At 40.7% G+C, this 25732-nt stretch overlaps 3 protein-coding genes across 5 annotated transcripts in view; 1 reads left to right on the top strand and 2 right to left on the bottom strand.

The window, feature by feature from the left end:
• LOC116287275 (uncharacterized) overlaps positions 1-25732 on the bottom strand; it is a 125680-nt gene that overhangs the window by 29743 nt on the left and 70205 nt on the right. The gene's annotated exons all lie outside the window — the stretch shown is intronic.
• On the top strand, positions 1432-5594 carry LOC148913705 (uncharacterized). Its single transcript, XM_089035248.1, has 2 exons — positions 1432-2227; positions 3593-5594. The coding sequence occupies exon 2, from the start codon at positions 4566-4568 to the stop codon at positions 5280-5282; it is 717 nt and encodes a 238-aa protein (XP_088891374.1). The 5' UTR covers positions 1432-2227; positions 3593-4565; the 3' UTR covers positions 5283-5594.
• On the bottom strand, positions 8638-16297 carry LOC116287922 (uncharacterized). The gene is made up of 4 exons (XM_031694630.2): positions 16148-16297; positions 14535-15924; positions 8800-9609; positions 8638-8654 (listed from the first exon to the last, which is right to left on the bottom strand). Exons 1-4 carry the CDS (start codon positions 16295-16297, stop codon positions 8638-8640), a joined length of 2367 nt encoding a protein of 788 aa, XP_031550490.2.

Here is a 25732-nt window from a genome sequence, read left to right as displayed (position 1 = left end):
TTCCTAAGGAACCTAACGAATTAAATGCCGAGAACTTTCGTCTGAATAAAGCGAACTTAATACTGGCTTACTTGGAAGGGCAAGCGAAACACTACGAAGAGGTCAGGAAAAAGTACGCCAGAGCCCGAAGCATACTACATAAAATCGCGATAACTTCCGGCTCCATGTCCGTGGCGTTAACAGGCACTGGCGTTGCTACTTCGTTTACTGGACCTGGAATAGTCGTTGGCGTTCCTTTGGCCAGCGTTGGAGCTGTCTGCGGCATTGTTTCCGCTGTTACGACAGGCATTATAAAGCAATTGTCCGGTAAGATATCCAAGCACGACACTCATATAGCCCTAGCAAGAGCAAAGGCTAACACCATCGCCGACTTGGTGTCTCAGGCTCTGCAGGACCGCCGCATAGACGACACGGAGTTCTCTTTGATCCTCGCGGAGGAAAAGAAATACGGGGAGCTAAAGTCGGGCAATAAAAAAACCATCGTGAAAGATCTTTCCGAGGAATCTCGCAAAAAGATCTACCAGGAGGCAAAGGAGGAGCTCCAAAGAAAACTCGCTCAGTAGACATCTGCTTTGAAAAAAACGTAGGGGGATTTCGACTGCACATTTCATCTTCTCGGAATCCATTCTAACAGCGGGTGCTGGGGGTCCATTTGCTGGAATATTTCGTAAATTACGTCAGGGTAATAAGGAATATCCTTATCCAGACGACAAAACATCCACTCGGCTCTGCCCATATCAGAAACCCCGGGAATAGACTTACCGGTAATTTCAGACAAAAGATAGGGAATAGCTTTGTAATATTTTCCTAGCTTTAATTTTTTCAATGTCTTTCGTAGACTTTGAGGGGTTGACTCTTCTAAGTGGTCTATGATTTTCTGCCTTACTTCATCGTCTAAATATACCGGATGCAAACCTTGGATATGATTCATCCAGTCTCGGAAGTATTTTATTCTTTTGTATGGGGTCTTCGTACGACCTCCATTGGCATAATACTGCTCTTTGGTAGCATTCGGTACGGCATTACGAATATTCTTACCACACTCGTAACACTGTGCTGACGTGTCATCTTCTATTTGCATTTTTTTACCACAACACCAGAAACCCCGAGGCTTAGGTATGTTAACTTTGGATCTTAGGCAAATTATACAGAAGTCATTGGTGAACTTTTTACATTCATGCATCGTATATCCAACAAATATCTTAACCTCCGTTTGCGGTACCCAAATACAGCAGCAGTAAGGGACTTTTCGCGCTGCCGACGGATCGCGCAAGACCCCCTGTAGGGCCTCGTCACTGCTCCAAAAACCCCCCCCCCCCCTGGTGTTTTTCGATTTGTGATTTTTGGCAATGCCGGCGCTCCGCGAGTCCCCCTTACTGCTGCTCGCAATCGACAGAGCTCGTTGGCGAAGGAACGTTGACGCCTTATTTGCCACTTCGCGCGAAGCAAATGATTGTGCCGCAAACTGATTAACGCCTCCGAGCCTCCATCAACTCTGTCGTTTCACTTCACATAATAACATAAATATACTATACTGCATATTAATACAAATACCATATATAACGATATATTTTGTAGGAGATGAGGCGTCCAATAAGAGTGTTAATAAGTAAGTATCAATTATCGGGCGCATTAATACTAAAAATGAGAGAAACATGACCTGGGTCAGAAGACCTTTACGTGAGTCTTCCTTCTCAGTGCGAATTCACGACGCAAAACTTGTATTATACAAATATCAATTAACAATAATGAATGGCTTAGACTTCGATATTAAAGTTCTACAAATTAAAGAGCCTGGGACAAGATATGCGAGCAGGTCTGCACTGCAGGATGCCTCCACATTTTACGGTTAAATTACCACTTTTATAATCGGATAACTTACAATTTTATAATAAAAAATTCCCTGTTATCGAAGGTCATCCTCCTTGGGAAAAATTGAAACCCAGTCGTTGATTATACTAGTAGACACCTTGTTCTTTTATAGTTCCATTGCGTACCGACTAAAATTTAGCTCTAGATCTTTAAAATAGTTTTAAGGCATAAAAACTATATATTTATTGCTAATTAGGCAGAAGCGAATTGATAGATACCCCTCTATCATAAATGAAAAAACAAGAGTAAAATCCCAATCTATGCACAAATTGATGATTCATTGAAAACAAGAAACAGGCTTGATCAAGGAGATGAAATTCCCATATACGCCCAGGTGGATAAAAGCAAGAAAAGGGTAATGCCACCGACTTATGTTGACGTAAATTTAAGGTTTAGGTATATCAAAAACGCGTAAGATTATCAAATGCTTGTGGAAATTAATGAACCTTTAATTGATTGTATGTCATCATGACTGAAATGAAATTCATGTGACTGAGATGACATGCATATATGATGAACATGGACTGGATGTTTCCTTGGATGCGACTGAAATGGATTGGATAGGACTGGGATGGATTGGATGTGACTGGAATGGGTTTCATGGGACTGAGATGGATTGAATGTGACTGGGATGGATTGGATGTGACTGGGAAGGATTGGATGTGACTGAAATGAGTTGAATGTGACTGAGATGGATTGAATGTGACTGTGACGGATTGGATTTGACTGAGATGGATTGGATGTGACTGAAATGAGTTGAATGTGACTGAGATGGATTGGATGTGACTGGGATAGATTGGATGTGACTGAGATGGATTGGATGGGACTGGGATGGATTAGATGTGACTGGATTGGCTTTCATGGGACTGGGGTGGATTGAATGTGACTGGGATGGATTGGATGTGACTGGGATGGATTGGATGTGACTGGGATGGATTGGATGTGACTGGGATGAATTACATGTGACTGGAATGGGTTTCATGGGACTGGGATGGATTGGATGTGACTGAGATGGATTGGATGTGTCTGGGATGGATTAGATGTGACTGAGATGGATTGAATGTGACTGGGATAGTATGGATGTTATTGGATTGGATTTGATGGGACTGGGATGGATTAGATGTGACTGGAATGGGTTTCATGGGACTGGGATGGATTGAATGTGACTGGGATGGGTTTCATGGGACTGGGATGGATTGGATGTGACTGAGATGGATTGGATGTGACTGGGATGGATTGGATGTTATTGGATTGGATTTGATGGGACTGGGATGGATTGGATGTGACTGGAATGGATTTCATGGGACTAGGATGGATTGAATGTGACTGGGATGGATTGGATGTGTCTGATATGGATTGAATGTGACTGAGATGGATTGAATGTGACAGTGATGGATTGAATGTGTCTGGGATGGATTGGATGTGACTGGCATGGATTGGATGTGACTGAGATGGATTGGATGTGTCTGGGATGGATTGAATGTGACTGGGATGGATTGGATGTGACTGAGATAGATTGGATGTGACTGGGATGGATTGCACGTGTCTGAGAGTGATTAGATGTGAATGGAATGGATTATAAGTTACTGATATGAATTGGATTTTGCTGGAATTGAATATAATAATATATCACTCACTCTAAGTATTTGACCAATGAATACAGTCTATCTTTAATATTCATTTTAATTAGTCATCATTTTTTGTCCATGTGTATCTCTAGCGTCCCGGGCAAATTATTTATACTGAACTGTATGATTTCAAAGTGATTGAAGAACTACCAAACATTGTTTTCCCACCGGAATACAAAGACACAAAATATGCTGAAATTCAAGGCCTAACAAGTTTAGAAAATAATGAGCCAATCTATGAAAGGATATAAAAAAGAGATAGAAAAGGAGAAAAGGTATAAAATGGGAGGGAAATAAACTAGATAAAAAGAAAGAAGAGATCGAGAAACCGTAGACAATTTAGAAGAATAAATAAATAAATAAATAAAAGAGCAAAATAAAAGAAAACTACAATATATTAGAAATTTATATAACAAATTATAGTTGGATTAGTACTTTTGAAGAAAAAAACAACAAAACAAAAAAGAAATTACAATTACAATTACAATTAGAAAATATATCAACTACAATTCGCATACTAGGTTAGCAAAATAAATAGTGCAGTAAGAAACATATATCGTGCAGGGATACCTCTGAACTAGCTACATGCAGGAGATAAGTAAACCGCCATTGAGTTTCTTGATAAACATGTATGTATATTTGAAACGGCCATAATTTTTGTAAATGGCTATATATTATAATATATACATATAAGTTAAAACTTTATACACAGCGCAAAACATGTACATTGTGATCGTGATCGAAGCTGCAAACAAACACCTCGCGCTGTCAAAGTAAATACATAGTGCTATAGGTGAACCGCATAAACACATACTTATTTTCTGGTTTTTGTGTGAGTGTTATTAACCTATGAGTGACAGTTTCCACATTGCAGCTTTATAGTTCAGTAATCAAACTATACTGGAAGGTATTACTGTTCGCTAAATTTAGCAAAAAATAATAATAATTGCTTTACTATTATTAATAGTAGACAGTTCTGGTGGTCAAAAACGCAATCGAAATCGACAATGTTCGCCGTTTCTTATGTTCAGCGGTCGCGCGCTTTAATCTATTCGAATTTACAAAATGGCGGTGTTTTTGAATCAGGAAGAGGTTATGGCGGAATTGTTAGATAGTAGTAATGATAGTGATAGAGTAGATGAGAAACTGAAAGCCCAGGAAGGCATATCCGAAAAACTGAGGCGATGTCTTGCTGGACTTTCAGTTCCAGATACGGAAAGGAAGGAACGATTTATGGAATCTGCTGTGGGAGAACTGGTCATTTTGTGGGAGTTCAGTGCAAACGATACGAGCGCCCGATCTGTGCTGAACAGGCAAATTCATGCTGGATCACTGATCCAAAATGAAGCAAAGCTATGGCTGGAAGGCATCCATCGTCGTCTCAATGGCCGTAGATCCCTTCGAAGACCGTTTTTTGCAGAGATTCACCGTTTTATTCCACGGGAATTCTTTGATGTTATATCACGTGTCGTCAGAATATCTCATGGCTTTGCTCCACCTTTTTGCTTTCAAAGCAAAAATAAAAAAGCAGAGGTATTTTCGTTGACGACCATTCGTCTTGTGAAGGAGCTCTTCTGTCTCCTGACTGGCATGTCTGGCCCTGAAGTCATGAGTTTTTTTAAGAAAACAATCGCATCAGGCGTAAGAAGTGGACACAAAATTTCGGTCATCGTGAAAGAGAGCAAGGACTTTGCGTTCATGTACAACTACAAAAAAGGAGAACTTACAGTAAGCTATCATTATGGAGAATGGAACATTTGTGGTGGACCTCAACACAACTGAAGAACATGACTAAAAATCTTGGATCATTGACTGTTAACACTGCCTCAGCTTTTACTATAGTACTAGACTGCATTTCATTATCTAATAACATTTTCTTTTGCCAAATATATGACCTCCTTTGACCACCAAGGACATGACAATCACTAATATTGACAGCAAAATAATTCTCTCTGTAATTTTTCCTCTACCTGTAGTGATGGTTGTACATGAATGTAAGGCTTCTATATCTGGGACATAAATGTCCCTTCTTATTTTGGTATTCAAAGAAATGATTTTAACAAGAAATTAAAGGAAACTATTATTCAAAAGTCATTGTTTTTGGTGTTGTTTCTTTTATTATTATTTTTTGATTGATAGAGCAACCTCCAACCCCTTGTCAAAGTTGTTTCTACTAGCAAGTATCTCCTGGCTCATAGCTTTTTATGACTGGGAGAGCAGCCTCAAGAAAGAAAGTTCTGTAAAAGAGATCAAACACTGTAGAGACTGTAGACTGCATACCACTCACAATTGTTTCTGCAACAAATACGACTATCCTTTAAAACCCTGCTTTTTCTCCACAGAAATGGTTATTCACCAGGGTGTGACCAAAGGGTTACACCACTTCATGCACAATTTACCTCCTTATGTATGGTGTACTTAGCTTTTTAATATTGCACTTGTTCACCTCCCCTCCCCTTGCATAAAAAATCCTAGTAATTCCCTCACCTTTCCTGATTCACATTGGCTGTGAAAATAACACAGTACTTAAAGAGTAATTTAGTTATTTGACTGTCTGACAGGTTAAGACCATCAAAAAAGAATTCTCATTTTTTTATTTAGAAAATGTTGTTTTACTGGTTAAAGATAATGTATCGATACATAAATGAACTTGTAGTAGTCTTATGGGACATATATTATAATCTAAAGAGGCTGATGGAAAGTCCTTTAATGTAATTGTCATGATTATTTACAAGATTAAATAAATGTAAAAAAAATACTTTAAAAATATTTACAAAGCATGAAAACAAGAAGTACAGCAAGTACTGTGGTGCTGCTCACAGCTTTGACTTATAAATACCTTGTAAAAAGCTAATAAATACTTGGTTTTCATGATTTAATTACTTTAAAAATATTTCAATCCATGAAAACAAGAAGTACAGCAAATACTATGGTGCTACTCACAGTTATGACTTATAAATACCTTGTAAAAAGCTAATAAATACTTGGTTTTCATATGAATTAATTACTTTAAAAATATTTACAATGCATGAACTACAAGAAGTACAGCAAATACTGTGGTGCTATTCACAGCTATGACTCATAAATACCTTGTAAAAAGCTAATAAATACTTGGCTTTCAGGAATTAATTACTTTAAAAATATTTACAATGCATGAACTACAAGAAGTACAGTAAATACTGTGGTGCTACTCACAGCTATGACTTATAAATACCTTGTAAAAAGCTAATAAATACTTGGTTTTCATGATTTAATTACTTTAAAAATATTTCAATGCATGAAAACAAGAAGTACAGCAAATACTGTGGTGCTACTCACAGCTATGACTTATAAATACCTTGTAAAAAGCTAATAAATACTTGGTTTTCATATGAATTAATTACTTTAAAAATATTTACAACGCATGAACTACAAGAAGTACAGTAAATACTGTGGTGCTACTCACAGCTATGACTTATACCTTGTAAAAAGCTAATAAATACTTGGTTTTCATGAATTAATTAATATAAAAATATTTACAAAGTATGAAAACAAGAAATACAGCAAAAACTGTGATGCTGCCTATAGCTATGACTTATAAATACCTTGTAAAAAACTAATAAATACTTGGCTTTAATGAATTGATTACTTTAAAAATATTTAAAAAGCATGAAAACAAGAAATACAGCAAATACTGTGGTGCTACTCACAGCTATGACTCATAAATACCTTGTAAAAAGCTAATAAATACTTGGCTTTAATGAATTAATTACTTTAAAAATATTTACAAAGCATGAAAACAAGCAATACAGCAAGTACTGTGGTGCTACTCACAGCTATGACTCATAAATACCTTGTAAAAAGCTAATAAATACTTGGCTTTAATGAATTAATTACTTTAAAAATATTTCAATCCATGAAAACAAGAAATACAGCAAGTACTGTGGTGCTGCTCACAGCTATGACTCATAAATACCTTGTAAAAAGCTAATAAATACTTGGCTTTATTACTTTAAAAATATTTACAAAGCATGAAAACAAGAAGTACAGCAAATACTGTGGTGCTATTCACAGCTATGACTTATAATACCTTGTAAAAAGCTAATAAATACTTGGGTTTCATGAATTAATTACTTTAAAAATATTTACAAAGTATGAAAACAAGAAATACAGCAAATACTGTGATGCTGCCTATAGCTATGACTTATAAATACCTTGTAAAAAGCTAATAAATAATTGGTTTTCATGAATTAATTACTTTAAAAATATTTACAATGCATAAACTAGAAGAAATACAGCAAATACTGTGATGCTGCCTATAGCTATGACTTATACATACTATATAAAAAGCTAATAAATACTTGGTTTTCATGCTCCACTCAGTCTTTTTAGAATAAAATACTAAGGTTAAGGTAAACATTTCATATCATTTGCTTCAAAGCTGTTATAATTTAGATCCATTGGCTTAGACAATACACAGCTGTAATATTCAACTGTAGTTTTGTAAAACAAAAATCAACTTCACTCTATGAACTACAAAAATAATACAGCCACTTATTTTCACAAAATAAGTCAATATTAATTCTTGAAAATAAAATAATATGAATGAATACTTTTTGACACATGCATTCTTATACTTTAGAAAGTTAATCTGCAAGTTTATTCAAAAGCTGTAACTTAAACAATAAACTAGGCTTTTCCCATTCAAAAGAAGTTTTTTGTTTAATTTAATTGGCTGGCTTTCAAAAAAAGAGTACCACAAGCTAGTAACCTAAAAAAACAGTTCATAAGCCCTGGTGCATCAGATTATTAATAATCCTAACTCAATTTATAAGCCCCTTAAATTATGGGCCTTCCAAAATCTCATTACAAAATTGCATAGCTCTGGACTTATGACTGGAATTTTATGGTAACTTTCTTTTCATCAATGATAAAAACATTCTACCTAGTCATGGAAAGAGAGGCAAGGCTGGGCCAATAAGGAATATCCAGGAAGCAGAAGAAGGGGGGGGGGGGGGGGGGGGGGGGGGGGGCAGGGGATAGGAACAGCTGTAGGGTGTTCAAGGGGCTGGAACAGGGCAGGACAGTACAGGGACAATTAGATTAAAGGGATTAAAGGGCAGACAACACTATGTTTTGCAGCTACTAAATGAACAAACTAGCCTAGAAGCAAATCTAGAATAGCAAAAAAAAAAAAGTTTCTTTTCAAATAAAAATTAATTGCAAGCTTATTTTATCCTTCCTTTTCAGCTGAGTCACTAATAAAGATATAACAAAGCAATGGAATATAAAAAATACTGATTCTAGTTTACCCACTTACCTTTTTCCATACTTACATTAACTTTGTCCATCAAGGGATGGCAACAAAACCTACATTTTTCATCATTTTCCTCCTTGCTAAATCCACAGTTGAAAAAGGATGGTAGAGCAGCACGTTTAGGGATGTATGACAGTTTCGATTGATAATTACTAGAAAGATTGAAACCCCTCTCTCTCAGCCAAATGAGAGAAACATATTCATGGCGGAATATTTGCTGCCAGCGATTTTGGAAGAAAGTATTTTGCGAAAACTTGGCAATTGAGATATGTTTTGCCTCCCTCCCCTCCATTGAGTTCAGGGCCAAACCCACCCCATACTTCATCAGCATATCTTCAGTGTGTGAGGCAACAACATGTCCAAGAGTCCAAACTGTGGGGTTCACTGAATAAAAAACATAGTAAGCACGATAATAAATAGAACATAAGTCTTTCAGTTTACTTACCTGATCACCTGTGATATCAGTGCGACAAAAAAGAGAAACTGCATCTCGCAAACAAAGACAAATAAGGACAAGAGCATACAAACGTTGCTGATAGTGTTGTCCATCACTCCCTTCTTCTATGATCTCAAATAAAAACATGAAATTATGCAAAAACATGCGTGAATCCTTACCTGTGAAGCGATAGTCAAATTTGTCCTTTTGAGAATTTTTGGAATCCTCAAACCACTTGATAACTTTTTTTGCCACTCTTGGAAGATTACATTTTGTTCGTAATGTTTCAACATATCTTACCAGTTTTGAATGTGATGGAAGTTTTGAAAAAGAAGAAACACCTGACACATTCTTTGAGCACTGATTAAGTAACTCATCTAGGAAAAGACGGTGGGCATTGTAGTGACTCGACGCCATATCTAGATCAACTATTTATTATTCGCAACTTAGCTAATTATCATACATGATTAGTTGCTATGGATACTACATCTCTCCCTTTCTTCCAAATGTCCATGTGTCTCTTCCGTATGATTACCGAATCATATAACCTAATTACTGTCATTGCTAAATACTGTTATCTTTTTTTTCTTCATGTTCAAGTACAATAAAACTCAACTATAACAATGTTCCATGTCCTCTATCCCTAAGGGTACATATAGTAGTCTTCAAACTTCTTGGGTCTTCGTCTTTCCCTTCTTGGTCAGCTTGCTTTCTCTCCTTCATCTTGTGGTTTTTCTCTTTCCACTCGCTCTTCGGTTTTCTCCTGTTTAACTTGAGTCATCTTTGATGATTTCTCCTTCAGCTCCGCTTGTTTCTCTTCGTTGTTCGGTGGTTTCTTCCGATCCTCATGACTTTTGGTTTCCCTCAGAATTCTCTCTCTAGGGTCTTCCTGCTTGGTGTCTGTTGTCTCCTTCGGTTCTTCCTGGCTTGGTCCAACCGTTTCTGCTTCATCTGCTGTGTTGATGACAGTGTTGACTAGTTTGAAGTAACTTGCGTCCCGACAAACTGTGCGTCCATCTGTTGTTCTTCTTGCTGTTATCTTGGATCCTTGAATATCGCAGATTGTATAGAATATGGGTTCATATGGTGTGCTCCATTTGTTTTTCTTCTCTTGTTTGACTAACACGTAGTCTCCGAGTAGCAGTCTCTTTTCCTTTGTTCGATTGTTTTCTCTCTGCACTTTCATCTTCTCCTTGTATCTTGCGTCGTTCTTGTTTATCTGTTCGTCTTCTTCTGATGTCTGTTTGTTGGGTGCTATGTAATCGAGCTTCGTTCTTACAGCTACTCCCCTCATCGCCTCGTAGGGTGATACTGCTGTTGCTGGATGTGGAGTTGACCTGTATGCGGTGAGCATGTCATGAATTGCGTTCTGACTTTCTAGTTTATCTTTGCCTTGTAGGTGCGCTATTTGTTCTGTTTTATTCAGCATCTGCATAAACCTTTCAGCTTCTCCATTCGCTCTAGGGTGTGATGGTGTTACCTTGTGATGCTGAAATCCCTCTTTTCTTGCGAAGTCTTCAAAGTCTCTTGAGTTGAATGGTGGTCCATTGTCGCTTTCTATCCTCCTTGGTGTCCCGTATGTCGCAAATACATGTTTCAACCTCTCTTTGTTGGTTGTGAAAGAAGTTGATGATACTCTTTCTACGACAGGGTATCTTGTTCTTTTGTCAATAATGACTAGGTTGTAGTGTCCGTCAGGATAGGGTCCGCCATGATCCAGTGATACAGTGTCCCAGGGCTTGTCTGGAATACTTGAAGCCTTGATTGGTTCTGTTTGTTTGTCTTTCGTTGCAACCTGGCACTCGTAACATTGGTCAATAGCGTTGTCTATCATGTGATTCATATACGGGAACCAATACTTCTCTCTTAACATTCTCTTTGTCTTTGTCTTCCCAAGGTGTCCTAGACTGTGTCCTATCTTCACTACTTTTCTTTGAAGATTCTCTGGTAGTACAATTCTTTCCTCTCTAAAGATCAATCCTTCCGCTGTTGATAGTTCTTGCTTTATGTGTGTGTAGGGTTCTATGTCTCTGTCTTTTCGGAATTTCTCCCAGTCACCTTTCGCTATCCTTTGAGATAGTTTCTGCAATGTCTTGTCTTTCAGTGTCTCTTCTCTTATCCTTTCCAGAACTACTGAATGCTCTGCTTCTACAGTCCATTTGATGATCTTCTCGGTGCCGTCGTCTTCTGTCTCGGGTAATGGATGCCTGGAGAGGTAGTCTAATGGGTCGGCTTCGTCCTTTCCGGGTTCATAGATCAGTTCATAGTCTACATCTTGCATCTGCATAACCCACTTCTCAATCCTTGGAGGCATATTGGTCTTTGTCTTGTTGAATAGTGGTAATAGTGGTTTATGTGCTGTGATGATTGTGAACCTTGGCGCTCCCAGTAAGTACACTCTTAGTCGATCTTTGGCCCACTTGATGGCGAGTGCGTCTTTCTCTGTCTGGCTGTATTTTCTTTCAGCATCTGTCATTGTGCGGCTTATGAAGTGTACCGGCTGCATACCTCTTTCTGTCTTCTGAAGTAGAGCTGCAGATAAACCCTCGTTGAAGCTTGCCTCTGTTCTCAGGATAATTTGTCTGTCTGGGTCGAAGTACGCCATTGTCTTCTTGTCAGATAGGCTGTTTTGTATTGTCTGGAATGCCTTCTGTTCTTTCTTTCCCCACTGGAACTTGACTTCTCTTCTCGTCAGTTGGTGGAGTGGTGATGCGATGCTTGCGTAGTCTTCAATAAAGTTGTCTAAGTATCCGGCCATCCCGAGGAAACTTCTTACTTCTTCTTTGCTCTTGGGTGCTCCGCACTCTTTGATCGCTCTGACTTTGTCAGGGGATGGTCTCAGTCCGTTCTTGGTAAACACGTGACCGAAGAATTCGATTTCCTCTTTTTCGAATTCACACTTCTCTCTGTTGAACGTGATTCCATGATCTCTGGCTCTTTGTAGTACTGTTTGCAGAATTTCTTTGTGCTCCTCTTTATCTTTTCCCCCTAGCAGAATATCGTCTCGTTGGTTGAGGCAGTGCGGGATGTCTCCAAATACTTTGAACATCGCTTCATCGAAAACGTCTTGAGAAGATTTGGCTCCAAAAATCAGTCTTCGTGGTCGATAATTCCCCCATGGTGTACTGAATGTCGCTACTTTTCTCGTCTCTGGGTCCAGTGTCATCTGATGGTATCCCTGTTTGAGGTCGAGCTTCGAGAATATTTTGCAATCATGGAGATGGTATATGAAGTCATCGATTTTCGGTGCTTGTACACATCTGCTTCTTTTCATGGATTCGTTGGGGATCCTCATGTCAATGCTGGCTCTTATCATGTGTGGCTCTAGCTCATCTTTCTTGGTCTCTGAAAACTTTGGTTTGGGCTGCACAACAAGGGGTGAACACCAAGTTATCGCTTCGCCGGGTGTGACTTTCTCGAATATCTCTTTCTCTATCCCTTCGTCTAGCCATTTCTTCAGGGGTTTCTGCAGGTGATAGGGTACGTTTCTCGGTTTCTGTGCTATGGGTGTCGCGTCTGGGTCCATCTCAAGCTTGACCTGCATGCTCTCTCCCGTATCTTTCTCTTTGAAGCATCCGATTCCTTGGAATACGTCGTCGAACTCTGTCAGGAGTCTCTCGATGTCGTCTGAGGTTGTGCTAACGGTCTTGATTCTCAGGTCGTTGGGTTCTTTTAGTATTCCGTCTGGTTCAATTCTGAGCATTCCTAGGTCTAGTAGTGTCTTCTTGCTTATGAGTGGTGGTGAGTCCATCTTCCCCTTTATCACTAGGAATTTCGTCTTCACTCCTCTGGTCTTGTTTCTCAGCGTTACTGGAAATTCTCCTTTGACCTCTAGCTTGCTCTGTAAGGTTCTTACTCTTTCTTCGCTTGGAAACAGTTCCTGTATCTCTTGAGATCTGTGCTTGAGTGCTCTGAATTGGTACTCGTCCATTATGTTAGCGCTAGCTCCACTGTCGGGCTCCATGTCTGCGTCTAGGTCTGCTATTCTTAATCGCATGGTATTCGTCTTTCCTCCTGATCTCACGCTTTTGGCTCTCTGGTCAATGTGGCTGGCTGTTTGCTGTAGGAATTCCTCGTCGGATTCACTGCTGGATTCTGCGGTCTTTTTCACTTGTCTCTGGGGTCTCGCGGTTCTACTGTTCTCTTTTTCTTGTCTCTGTGTTTTGTTACAGCATTTCGCGAACTGGTTGTATTTTCCGCATTTTAAACACTGCTTCCCGTATGCTGGACAGTCTTTACCTGGTTTGTGTGTTCCTGCGTTGCCACAGTAGTAACACGGTTTTTCGGTGTTGTTATATCCTCCGGGTTTAGCTTGTTGTTGTCTTCTTGCTTGCTGGTTATTTGGTCTTTGCTGTGATCTTCTATTTTGTTGTCGTGGTTTGGTTGGTGGTTTGCCACGATTTAGTCTCGCCACCTTGTGTTCGGTTTTCATGTCTTTCACTTGTTGGCTGATGTCTTCGCGTTGGCTTGCTTCGTCTATGAATCGATCCAGATTCCATCTCTTTCTAATGCATTCTTTAATGAGGTCTTCGTTCGACACTGTTTGGATCAGATGTTCTAGGATACGCTCGTCGAGTTGGACTCCGAATTCGCAATCCTTTGCTTTCTCTCTTATCCTTGCCGCGTAATTGACAATTGTCTCGTTGGATTCCATTCTCTCCTTGCTAAATGTGTATCTCGCATGGTGTTTGTTCTTCCTAGGTAGAAAATGGTTGTTTAATTTCCTCTTGAGTTTCTCGTAGTCGTCCTCGATTTCTTCTCCTATCGGTTCTGGTAGGTTTCGAGCAAGTTTCTTGATTTCTGGTCCGCCGTAAATTTTCAAAGCGCTGACCTTGTCTTTGAACTTTTCAATTTCTAAGTAGGATATTTCTTCCTCGAAATCCTCTAACCATTCTTCCCAAGCTCTACCCGTTTCTAATCTATTCTCTGGGTTTTTGAACTTTTCAATACTTAGTGCTTTTGTTGTTGTAAATACTTTGATCTCTGTTTTTTCTGCTGCTGGTGGTTCTGTCGGGTCTTCGTCGTTGTCGGACATGTTTCTCTGCACGTGCTCGAATGACTCTTCTGATTTTTTCTTCTTTCGCTGCTGTTTCTTCTTCACTGGTCGGATCCTAGTTTATCTTGAGTTGATTTCCTTTCTCTTGAGTTGATTTCTTTTCCCTTTTTCTTGGTTTCTGCTTCTTTTCGGCGTTTTTAGATCCCGACTCGTCGCCATATGTAGTGACTCGACGCCATATCTAGATCAACTATTTATTATTCGCAACTTAGCTAATTATCATACATGATTAGTTGCTATGGATACTACAGGCATAAGCACAAGCATTGTTTTTAAGATGCAAAGGATCAACATGAATTCTATCGACTCGTTTACCTATAATAGGGATAAATTCTTGTCTGCTACCCTGCTGTGAGATGAATGCTGTGATCTTACTTCTCTTTGTGGTTTCTGTGATTTTTTCTTTGCTAACCTTGGATTTCAGCTTTTCAACAGCAGCAGCAACTTTCACTCGGTGGTCATACTTCCATGGCTTCCATTGATTTGATGTTTCAGGTCCAAAAGTACCAGTGAGAGCAGTTTTAGATTTCAGGCTTTCTGTTGATACGTCAGCAAAAGAAGAAAAATAAGTAGCACTATTACTTAACTCACCTGTTAAAAAACACAGCATTTTCATATCGTTTGGGAATTCTGAAAAAAGAAACTTGATCTGACGCACGTTGCCATTATTGCAGGAAATAGGAAAGGTAGTCTTCTCAATTCTGTCAATATCTTTCATCAGTTGCAAAACAAATCTTCTAACTGGTACACAGCTCTCATCACAGTTAGCTCCAAAAAGAAGGAAGTTCTCTGAACTACTCAATACGCCTTGCCCAATATTTAAAATACTGACAAGCCAGGCTACAGCTGTATCATCCTTGCCACAAGGAGCTCCATCACCACCCAAAGCAACATGGAATGTATCAGGATTACCAAAACTCAAAATATCATAATTATTATTAAGATAAAATGAAGCTAGATTAATTACGAGCTCTTCTAGGTTTCGATACACCCCAGCAACCTTTTCCCTCTCATCCAAATCCCAACAAAGAGTATCCCATACACTATATAGAGTACCTATGTTGATATCACTGATGAAGGAATTTAACCTGTGGTACGGCACCAACTTTGGAATGGGGCAGCCTGCTACTGTTAAACGACTAGCTTTTGATCTAGGGCTATGAGAAGTTGTCTGGTTATTAACTTTAAAAGAACTAGCTTTATAGGTGGAACGATATTTTTTCTTACCCATTACACCATTACTATAATATACAGCCACTGATCTAACCATGTTGGAGTCAGACTTCTCAAACTCAACTAAGGATTTTCTATACAACTTAGGGAAAACCTTCTGCTTTAGATTATTACACTTGGCTTCCTCTATGATCTTGACTGCTTCCTCTGCCTTGACAGCTTTGTCCACAGTGTCGACCAAGCCATATCTTGCCCCCTTTTCACCTTCATGGATCTCCTTTGCAGCTCCCAGTGTCTCTCTTCTGCGCTTTCTTGATGTTGTCGGCTTCAATCTCTGCCCTGTCTCCTTCTTCTTCCTTGCGTTAACAGCGCGCGATGGTAAAAAATCTGCCTTTTCTTCTTCATTTCTCAGCTCAACTCTAATATCATCTACCTCTTCTATCTCTTGCACTAAACTGTCTACCTATAAGAACCAGGAATGTGTTCTTAAGTGAATTTAAGATCGATCGGAGGTGATAGCGGTAATAACTCACTGATAAACAACAGCTGACCTTTTCGTGTTTGGCTTGTTCGATTGTAAATAAACAGTAACTGACATGTAAATCAGGCAATATAAATTAAATACTAAATTGATAGTCAGCTTATTTAATAAGCTTATTAAATAGTAAGTAATATATATAATTTACCTTCTCATTCAATCGCCGAAGTTTTGCATCTTTTGCTCTGATCTTTTTCGACTTTACCTCCAGTTCATCGTTTAGAATCTTTCTTTTTCTATCAGCTTCTTTAAGTTGTTTCCTTCGTTTCATCAGCCGACCAACATTAAATCGTGGCATTTTCAAAATTGAAAAACTCCGCGTGGAAACCAAAAATCAAAAAAACAAAAAGAAGGCCATCTCGCTGATTCCATCGACTTCCAGATTCATTTCGTATAAATCAAAATTTTTTCTTAATTAAAAAAATGAAAACAAGCCTCAAAAACCCTCCTTTAACTTAGAAGAAACTTTAATTAAAAACATGCTCACCTCTACATGGTTAAAAAAATTCAAACATTCACTAGACCCTCGACATTTTGGTATCAAAATGTCGGTCTTGAATAGCTTAACACCTTCCCGCGACACTGGTGAAAAACGCACTGCGCACGCTCGGAGATGGCGTAGCGTAACTAAGGGCAACTTATATTTTTTGATGCCGGTGTTTTGATTATTTTACAAAATCGCAAAACTTAAGAAAAATACTGAAAACTTAAGGTTGTCCTTTTCGCAATGGCAAGATAATTTCGATTGTGATACACTGCTGATTTATACAAAAAAACTTTTGTTTATACAAAGCAAAAATAATCATTTGAAAATGCCGCCACTCGCGGCCCGACGACGACATCCAGCATGGCTAATTTGCATTTTGGCATTGTCTCAATTTGTCAACAATGTAGGCTCGGTTGGTGATAAAAAATGCGTTTTTTCGACGCAAACTAGAAGAAAGCAATGCTATGGTCGTGTCAGTCCATGTAACATCAATCTTGCTCGTGCTGCTGGTGTAAGTGAAGGAGAAAACATATGTATTTTTCATAAAAACAAAGTTATGAAAAGCGATCGACGGTGCTCCTGTCCTTCGACGTGGGGACACAGCAAAACACTCCACAAACATCCAATTCCAACACGAATGTTTAGAATTTTGGACACAGCTGGTAAAAAGACAAATGGATATAAACCTGGCACAAGATGGTGCAACAAATGTCAACAAAATGCGGACGCAATGTTAACGGCGAAAGATGAAACGCCGACTACGAAGACATTGAGAAAAAGGGTAAGCTTACGAAACAATTTTAAACCATCGACAGTTAAAATATGAACAATAAACAATGGTAAAAAATTTCATTGATAGGTTTCCGACCAAATCATCGATAACAACTATGTCAAAACACGAAGGAGACTACAATATGACAATAATATAAACCATCAGGTAAATAAAAATGAATAAAAACGAGTTTTAAAATGCATGGATGATTCAGTTTAAAATTGAAATTCATTTTTTTTCTGTAGAATGAAAACATGTATCTAGAAAAAAAAACACCCTCTCCACCAGAAATCAAAACGAAAAAGATAGTAGTTTTTATGTGGATAAACTGAAATCTCAGTGATTAACAATTATCATATTATTATTATTATTTAAGTTAGTAGTATAGGGGATGGGGGTTCCAGCGCAACGACCACCGGAGGATTACCCGTCTAAAGTACCCCCCTCGATTCGTACCGCGATTACCCGCATCCCGTGTTTATGTAAAATATGTTAGTCTATATATGGAGTGCGAAGATTGTAAAGAGTTTGCTTATTATTTCTGTGTAAAGTGCTTGAAACCCAAGTTTGTTACCCCACCACCAAATAAGTATGTTTGTTGTGACAAGAAAATGCAAATAGAAGACGACACGTCAGCACAGTGTTACGAATGTGGTAAGAATATTCGTAATGCCGCACCAAATGCTACCAAAGAGCAATATTATGCCAATGGAGGTCGTAAGAAGACCCCATACAAGAGAATAAAATACTTTAGGGACTGGATGAGTCATATCCAAGGTTATCGACCGGTATATTTAGACAACGAAGTAAAGAAGAAAATCATAGATCACTTGGAAGAGCCAACCCCACAAAGTCTACGGAAGACATTGAAAAAATTAAAACTAGGGAAATATTACAAAGCTATTCCCTATCTTTTGTCTGAAATTACCGGTAAGTCTATTCCTGAGGTTTCTGATATGACAAAAGCCGAGTGGATGTTTTGTCGGCTGGATAAGGATATTCCTTATTACCCTGACGTAATCTATGAAATATTTTACAAAATTGACCCCAACCACCCCCTGTTAGGATGGATTCCGAGAAGATAGTGGACGATTACGTCACATGTTTTTAGCCAATCAAAACCTTCACAATTTTCTTTCACATTTGTGAAAACGTTTCACATTTGTGAAATAGATTTGTGAAATTAATTTGCATATGAACCAGACAGCCGGCGTTCAATATGCAAATAAAATCCTGTTTTGCTTTTTTCAAAGCAGATGTTTACTGAGCAAGCTTTCTTTGAAGCTCTTCCTTCGCTTCTTGGTAGATCTTTTTGCGAGATTCCTCGGAAAGATTTTTTACGACTGTTTTTTTATTCCTTATGTCCGACTTTAATTTCTCGTATTTGTCTTCTTCGGCCAGAATAAGCGAGAATTCTACGTCGTCTATCTTTCTGTCACGCAGAGCCTTTGAGACAAGATCGGTAATTGTATTTACTTTAGCCCTTGACAGAGCTATTGTCGTGTCATGCTTGGATATTTTGCTTGACAACTGTTTCATAATACCCGTAGCAACAGCCGAGATAATACCACAGGCTGCCCCAACGCCGGCCAAAGGAACTCCAACGATTATTCCCGGCCCAGTAAGCGAAGTAGCAACGCGGAGCCCGTTAACACAACAGATATAGACCCCAAAGTTATCGAAATCTTATGTAGCGTACTCCGGGCTCTGACGTACTTTTTTCGGACTTTTTCGTAGTGTTTTGCCTGCCCTTCCAAGTAAGCCAAGATTAAGTTCGCTTTATTCAGACGAAAGTTTTCAGCGTTTAGTTCGTTAGGTGTAGTATAGGGAACATCTGGGTACAACTTAGGTGCTGATGGTATAACATCCATTATATATACTAATGTACGACGCTTTTGGGAATGATATACAGGAGCAGCCACATCACAATAATCGAGATTATTGGAATTGGAGGGCCTTTAGGAAGATGTTTCCGCATGCAGACCCCAGTAAGTTCGAAAGAAGACCCGATGGTATTTACTATAACGGCTCCAGAATGTACAGTAATGAGGATTTGAAGCCTACGCTGGTTAATCAAATAGACGATCAACTGAAGTATTCACCAATGCATAAGCCAACGCCAGCGCCAACGCATGTTGAACCCGGTTGGTCAAAGGAATTATTGCTTGGTACCGGTACTTATCCGATACCCGCGGTTTCATTTAATGAACATCCAAGCTTGGACCTAACGTTGAACATGCGGATCTCTAACAACCATTCCTTTCCGTTAAAGGTGCGAGATATCTTCAAAAACGTTCCCATTAATCATACCACCGCTAAGGAATCTCATGAATGGTTAAGTGGTCCTAACATGCGTTATTGGCCGCAGCAACTAAACTTTGCGGTTTGGTGTGCCACTAGCGGCTGTGGTGTAAGTGCAAACTTGATGAAGAATTCGATATTTATGTTTCACTTCCACTTTACCGTCCGAAGAATACTGCATGAGATGGGTGTTATTGCGCTGCCGGGAGATGCCACGTTTTATCCAAGAGATAATAAATACAACGTTCCTGCTTACGACCGACTTTGTAAGGAGTTTGGTGTTGTAGGGAAGGATTTTAGATGCACTGTCGGTGCTAACAATGGTCTGGGGTATATTTGGGCTTATTGGGGGATTGGTGGACACGAGCTAAGTGATAAGGAAGTTCATGCGTTGAATCTACGATGGAACACTGGGTATCACAAAGAAACTCACGACAGTAGCACCTTCTTTGAACCAAACGCTAAGACCACTAAGGAAGTCAGAGACGGACCTCTGTTCAAAGACGAGGGCGGTAAGTATGCAGGGGCCAATCCACTGATTATTAAGATTACCAACGACGAGCAAACGAAGCAATATCTTAATTTCATACCTCCAGAAGGTAAAGGACTAACCAAAGCCGGCCTTGCCCGTTTGAATCGCAGCATAGAAGCTTATGTGTATTCTATCCTTGGAGCCCAAGTAAACACCCGATCCAGCATAATCGGAAATACGGGCGCCGCAGAAGAAACGCGAGCCGAAGCCTTGATCTTATTTGAAAGTTCAATCTTGGAGGGCGACATTAGCAAGGGCGTACAGCGTTACCAACTAGCCATACAAAATTCTAAGGCGAGGTTGGACTATGCAGTAGCCCCGGGTTGTTGGTTAATGCCTAGTAATTTATCTATAAATACTGGTTCTGTAGTAGGATACAACAACAAACTGCAGCGAGCTACTAAGGATATGAAGTTTGGGGTGAACGACGTGAACTCTGACACTCTTAGGAACATTCCTCACTTCGTAGAGAAGCCAAAAAAGTCACACGAAACGAAGCTACCCACAGTTAAGAAACCATCAAAGAAGGTCCTACCTGCGATACCTGAGGAATATGACCATAACTTATTAAAAGCCGGCCTAGCAGCTGCAAGCATTGGTCTGAGTTATTATATATGGCGATGAACAACCCCTACGTAACTGGAGTAGATTGTGTTTATACGACTTACACAGGCGAGAAAAAATACACCCAGGCATCTTGGGTTGATGTCACGGGCATGTCCGTGAATTTGAATTATTCAGGTAAGAAATTGATCCTTTGTAGTATTTGCATTGGCACGAGCAGCCACGCCAACGTGGGCTTTAGGTTCCTGGATGACAATGGCATACTGCAGCCTATGCGTGTGAAGACAAACAACAGGGAGCCTACGCATTTCTCCGTAGAGCCCAACCCCGGCAGCGCCGAAAACATCTCGGTTTGGACTTTCCACGTGGTTGCTGATTGCCATGGGAAGGTAAAGCTGCAAATGAGAGTAGACGACACGGGCGTAGTAACGATAAATAGCATACATGACCAAAGAGATCGACCTTATAATCACGCTACCATTAGCACTCTTACGGTGCTTAGCCTTTAGAAGCAAATTTATTTGCTGAAATATATGAACCCACACGCGAAGGAAGATTGGTTTCTCCATTACCTGGAGGAAAAGGAGTACGTGGGCGACAAGTGGCAAGACGCCGGATTGTGGGTGGAGGTTGGAGGCCTGGGATTAATCATGTGCACTATTTGTATTTCGGCGGGGTACTCATGCAATGCCGGCTTTAGGATCGTTGATGAGAATAACCACCCATTGCCACCATACAGGGTAAAAAGTAATAATAGGTATCCAGCTCATTTTTCGTCGGAGCCCGTTCCTCCGCAAGCGGAAGACATAACGCCGGTAACTTTCCATATGATAGCTAATTGTCAATATGCGAAGCTTCAAGTTCGCCCCAGCGATGCCGGCCGCGTACGAATAAATGCCGCCCCGACCGTTAACCCTTCGACGGATGCTATTTGGAATCATAAGCCCATTAGAACCATGAGCGTGCTGCCGCTAGTTCCGCATTATCAAGGCGGCGCGAATACTATCTTTACTTATCCCCAGTCGAGAACACCTCGGGTACCCGACGACGATAAGCCCCCAGTAATACACAAGGATAAAATTAACCCTTCATCTTCTTCAGGAGTACCACTCCAATAGCGACAACCAAGATCCAAATGTTATTCCCCACGAACTTCAACAGTTCGCCGCCGGCCCTAAGTGCCAAGGAAACGACACTACCCAGCAGCCCAGGCAAGCCGGCTGCCATCTTTTTTCCTAAGTCCGTTAGTCCATTGCCTAATTTCTTTACGCCCGCGCCTGTAGCCTTAGGCGCGGATAGAATAACTCCTACTACGCTCGAAATAGCGACCGCAAATGCCAGCGGAATACCATACTTCACCAGAGCTCTTTTTACTTTTTCCTTGGTGGTAAGCCCCAGCTCTTTTTCCAGGTTTTCCTTTTGAGCCCGCAATTCCGCAAGGCGTATTTCGAGGGCCTCCACTTCCTTTTGAGCTGCTTCCCTTTCTTCCTCGGTACGAGTTTGGTCCTCGATTACTTCTTGCTGCCGCTCTATTTGCCCCTCCAGGTCTTCGATGGCCTGATCTCTTTGCCGGATTTGCTCCTCTTTAGTGTTAATTTCGACAACCAACTGCCGCCGTTCCTCCAAAGAGCCGGATATGGTGATATGCAAGTTTTTAGCTTCCTCTTTTGTCAGGTCTAGCTCCTGTAAGGCGAGGTCGAAAGCCCTTTGGGCTTGGTCTCCATCGCGTAGGGCATCGTCTCTTTGTCCTCTAATTTCTATTATTCTTTGGGTTTTGTCATCAACTTCTCTCTTTTGAGCATCGAGAAGTAGTCGGTTTTGCCTCATGTATTCTGCCTCCCTTTCTTCCAACGTTTCTTGTAGCCCCTCGACGCGTTTTTCTAGCGCAACCCGTTCATTTAGGGTTTCCAACCTTTCTAACGCACTCCGGGTAGCCACTTGGAAGCCCCTTAATCTTGCCACGTTAACCTTGACCGAGCCATTTTCGTCAAAGAGGACTTGTGGTTTGGTCCAACGGTTTTTGTCGGGATATCTCATGTCTTGAACGCTTATGAGGACTTTGTTTCCGCGTTCTGTGAGCCTTACGTCGTCGGCCTCGAAGTGGGAATAGCGCTGCGTTAGCTCTTGCGTTGCCCACTCTACAGTTTCCCGCGCGGCTGCCTCAGGCTGCTCTATGTTTTGAAGCTCCAAGTACTCAGGGAGGGGGCTGCCGTGGTTTTTTGATTGCCACATGCGATTCAAGGCGGCCTTGAAGCTTTTCCATCTATTACCATACTTGTTTTCTAGAGCCATGTCGTAGATTAGGGGGTCGGTTTCCGCGCCTTTAGTCCATGCGTCGTATTCTTCGTCATTGATATCAACTTGACCTTCTTTGGTAAGGGGATCAAAATCACCTTCTACTTCCATTATATATGATAAGCTCAAAGTTAAACCCCAACGTATTACCTAAGCAGGTTGGCGGACTGAAAGCAGAACGCACCTTTCACCGAGTCACATTCACACCTTCTAGCGCAAAGCCAGGAGAAACGCTGTACGTAGGCGTACCCCGCCTAACAGATAACCTAGTGTTGGTTCCTGGCACCCTGGCGCTAAGGTTTGATTTGGCGGTGCAACCTACCACCGCAGATGAAAGGATTATCGTTAACAACCTTGGTCGCAACATCGTTTCAAAGATGCGAGTAAAGTTCGCCGGGGAATCCCTCTTAGACTTAAACAACTATGACCTGTACACCACCTACAAAGATCTGTGGCTGACTGCATTCGAAAGGGCACAAAAAATAGAGCAGGGTATCGGTAGCGCAATATTACGTAAGGTTAGGACTCCCACCAAGACACAACCTACCGATTCTGGCGACGCAACTGACGTGGCAGATGCAAAGGCCATCAAGACAGCCTATGGTACTAAATACGTAATACCATTGGACTTTGAGGCTATTACCAGCCACGGGGTTTATTATCCTAGACAGTTGAGTGAGTTGCAGTTTGAAGTGACCTTAGCCAACATGACTAACATCATTGGCGGGTTAAGCACTGCGTTGTCGGGAAGTATTCATCCATACGCCATTACCAACCTGGAATTGCAGTATGAAACCATACACTCCGAAGATCTAGCACGTAGCGCTGGCATGGAATACAGTGCTGGAAAGGCTTTCTTGTACGACCACGCGGTAATGTACAAAACCTTTAGTTTCCTGGATAAGACAGACGCGGTAATTACTCAGAGCATTAATTTACCACGTCGTAGTCTTACGGGACTGATGTTGGTATTTATTAAGCCTTATGAAGCCGGTAAGCGCGACTCTGAAGCCTTTCATAACCCCGGCATCACCAACGTCGGGATTAGCATCAATGGAGTTCCAAATAAGGTGTATTCGCAGGGAATGAAGCCCTCAGACATCTACAGGGAAATAAAAAGAAAGTTTGGGGATCAAGTTGCACCCGGTGAGTTCTTTACCGATAAGTATGCACTGTGGATTGACATGCGAACCACCAACGACGAGGATTTACATGGGCAGGGATTGCGTCTGGTAAATACCCAGGACGGCATTACCCTGGAAATCAAGCGTGACTTAAACGCTAGCGCAGGCGACTCAGACAAGATCAACGCATACATCTTCGTGGTGTCTGACGCCCAGTTGAGCGTAGAAATGAATCAGCTAAAGAGCGTTGCGTATTGATTCGCGCGCTGCGCTCCCTCATCCAAGAAAGGATAAAATATCCCTTACGTATATAATGCTTCGCGTATTCGAAAACAACAACACCAAACTGCAATGCATAGTGCAAGGCGATAAACTTTATTTCAAAGCAAAGTCCGTGGCTGATGCCTTGGGTTACGTAAATTCCAGAAAAGCGGCGTCTGATCACGTCTCAGAGGAAAACAAGGTAACTTTGAGGTCTATAAAGGGTGTAAATCTGACTGACACCCTTAATGCGCAACCACATTCCGTTTACATCACTGAAATGGGTCTTTATGAGTTAATATTCGGATCTGAAAAGTCTGTAGCTAAGGAGTTCAGAAAATGGGTGTTAGGTGACGTTCTCCCTACCCTCAGGAAAACAGGTAAGTATGAAATAGAGCGGCGCTTTGACGGTCCTAACAAGTTGGTATTCAAAATAGAAAATGAATTTGACCTGCATAAGAAGGTCGTAAACTACATACGTCGATTCCACCCTATCCTACTGCTCGCACCAGGTCTTGGAGAACTACAGGACTCAGCTAGCAAAAGGATAGTATGTTGGCAGAAAGGGTATCAGGCGGGGCAACCCGACATCTTAGTCCTTAATGCACATAAAAAACATAATGGGTTATGCCTGGAGTTGAAGACGCCTAAGGGTAACGGCGTATTATCCTCAAAACAAGAGGCGTTACTCACACAATACGAGGCAAATGGTTACCTAACCATGGTGTGCAACGATTACGACCTTATATGCAGGGAGATCGACCATTACGCGGAAGGCATTCGTGTACCTTGTCCTTGGTGTGTTAAGGCTTTTAAGACGCAGGAGGCGTTAAGGACTCACCAAAGAATATTTCATAGATATAGTGATAGTTGAACAGACACACTGGCGTGAATTAGTTCAAGGCATCACATACAAAATAAAAAATTACGTCGTCTTCGAAGACATCAGCCGCTTAAGGTTGGTCCTCAAACACGAAGGTAAAGAGTGCACGCTATGGGCGCCGGACTGCGTGCGGTACGTCATTCAAGGTGAAGAGTACACACACATACGCAGTCATGGTAAGGTTAACGGTCGATGGAAGTTCGACGTTGAAAGGAAGGTAGATGCTAATCCTCTTTGTGATTAGAAGTCATCCTCATGAGCGGTTAAGTATTGGTCTGCTACGGCGGACCTCATTTTTTCTGTCATGTGGTAAACGGATGCGGTAATTAAGACACCGCATATGAACGCTGCGATTTGAGGTATCATATATCTTTCTCATTTTTCTTCTTCTTGGCGTTGGCGATCAAATTCCTCCAAGGCTCCTCCCGCAAAGGAAAGTACGCAAACAACTGTCGTAGAGGCAACACCAACCGCAAAGGCGGCGTAGAATAGCACCGTGGAACTCATTAGATAT

The sequence above is a fragment of the Actinia tenebrosa genome, unplaced genomic scaffold (genome assembly GCF_029948245.1).
Source record: "Actinia tenebrosa isolate PJP-AT-01 unplaced genomic scaffold, QUT_ActTen_1.0 PGA_scaffold0__85_contigs__length_37466705, whole genome shotgun sequence".
NCBI lineage: Eukaryota > Metazoa > Cnidaria > Anthozoa > Actiniaria > Actiniidae > Actinia > Actinia tenebrosa.
Note: the sequence above shows the minus strand (reverse complement) of the source record. Positions and strands in the feature narration are given on the sequence as shown.

Bases quoted from the DNA above. Each gene is read 5' to 3' on its own strand.
- LOC148913705 (XM_089035248.1), top strand. From the start codon at position 4,566: ATGGCGGTGTTTTTGAATCAGGAAGAGGTTATGGCGGAATTGTTAGAT.
- LOC116287922 (XM_031694630.2), bottom strand. From the start codon at position 16,297: ATGCCACGATTTAATGTTGGTCGGCTGATGAAACGAAGGAAACAACTT. The intron at 15,925-16,147 runs GTAAATTATATA...TGGTTCTTATAG, and splicing joins TTCGGCGATTGAATGAGAAG to GTAGACAGTTTAGTGCAAGA. The intron at 9,610-14,534 runs GTATCCATAGCA...GTCTTTTCCTAG, and splicing joins TGCTTGTGCTTATGCCTGTA to ATGAGTTACTTAATCAGTGC.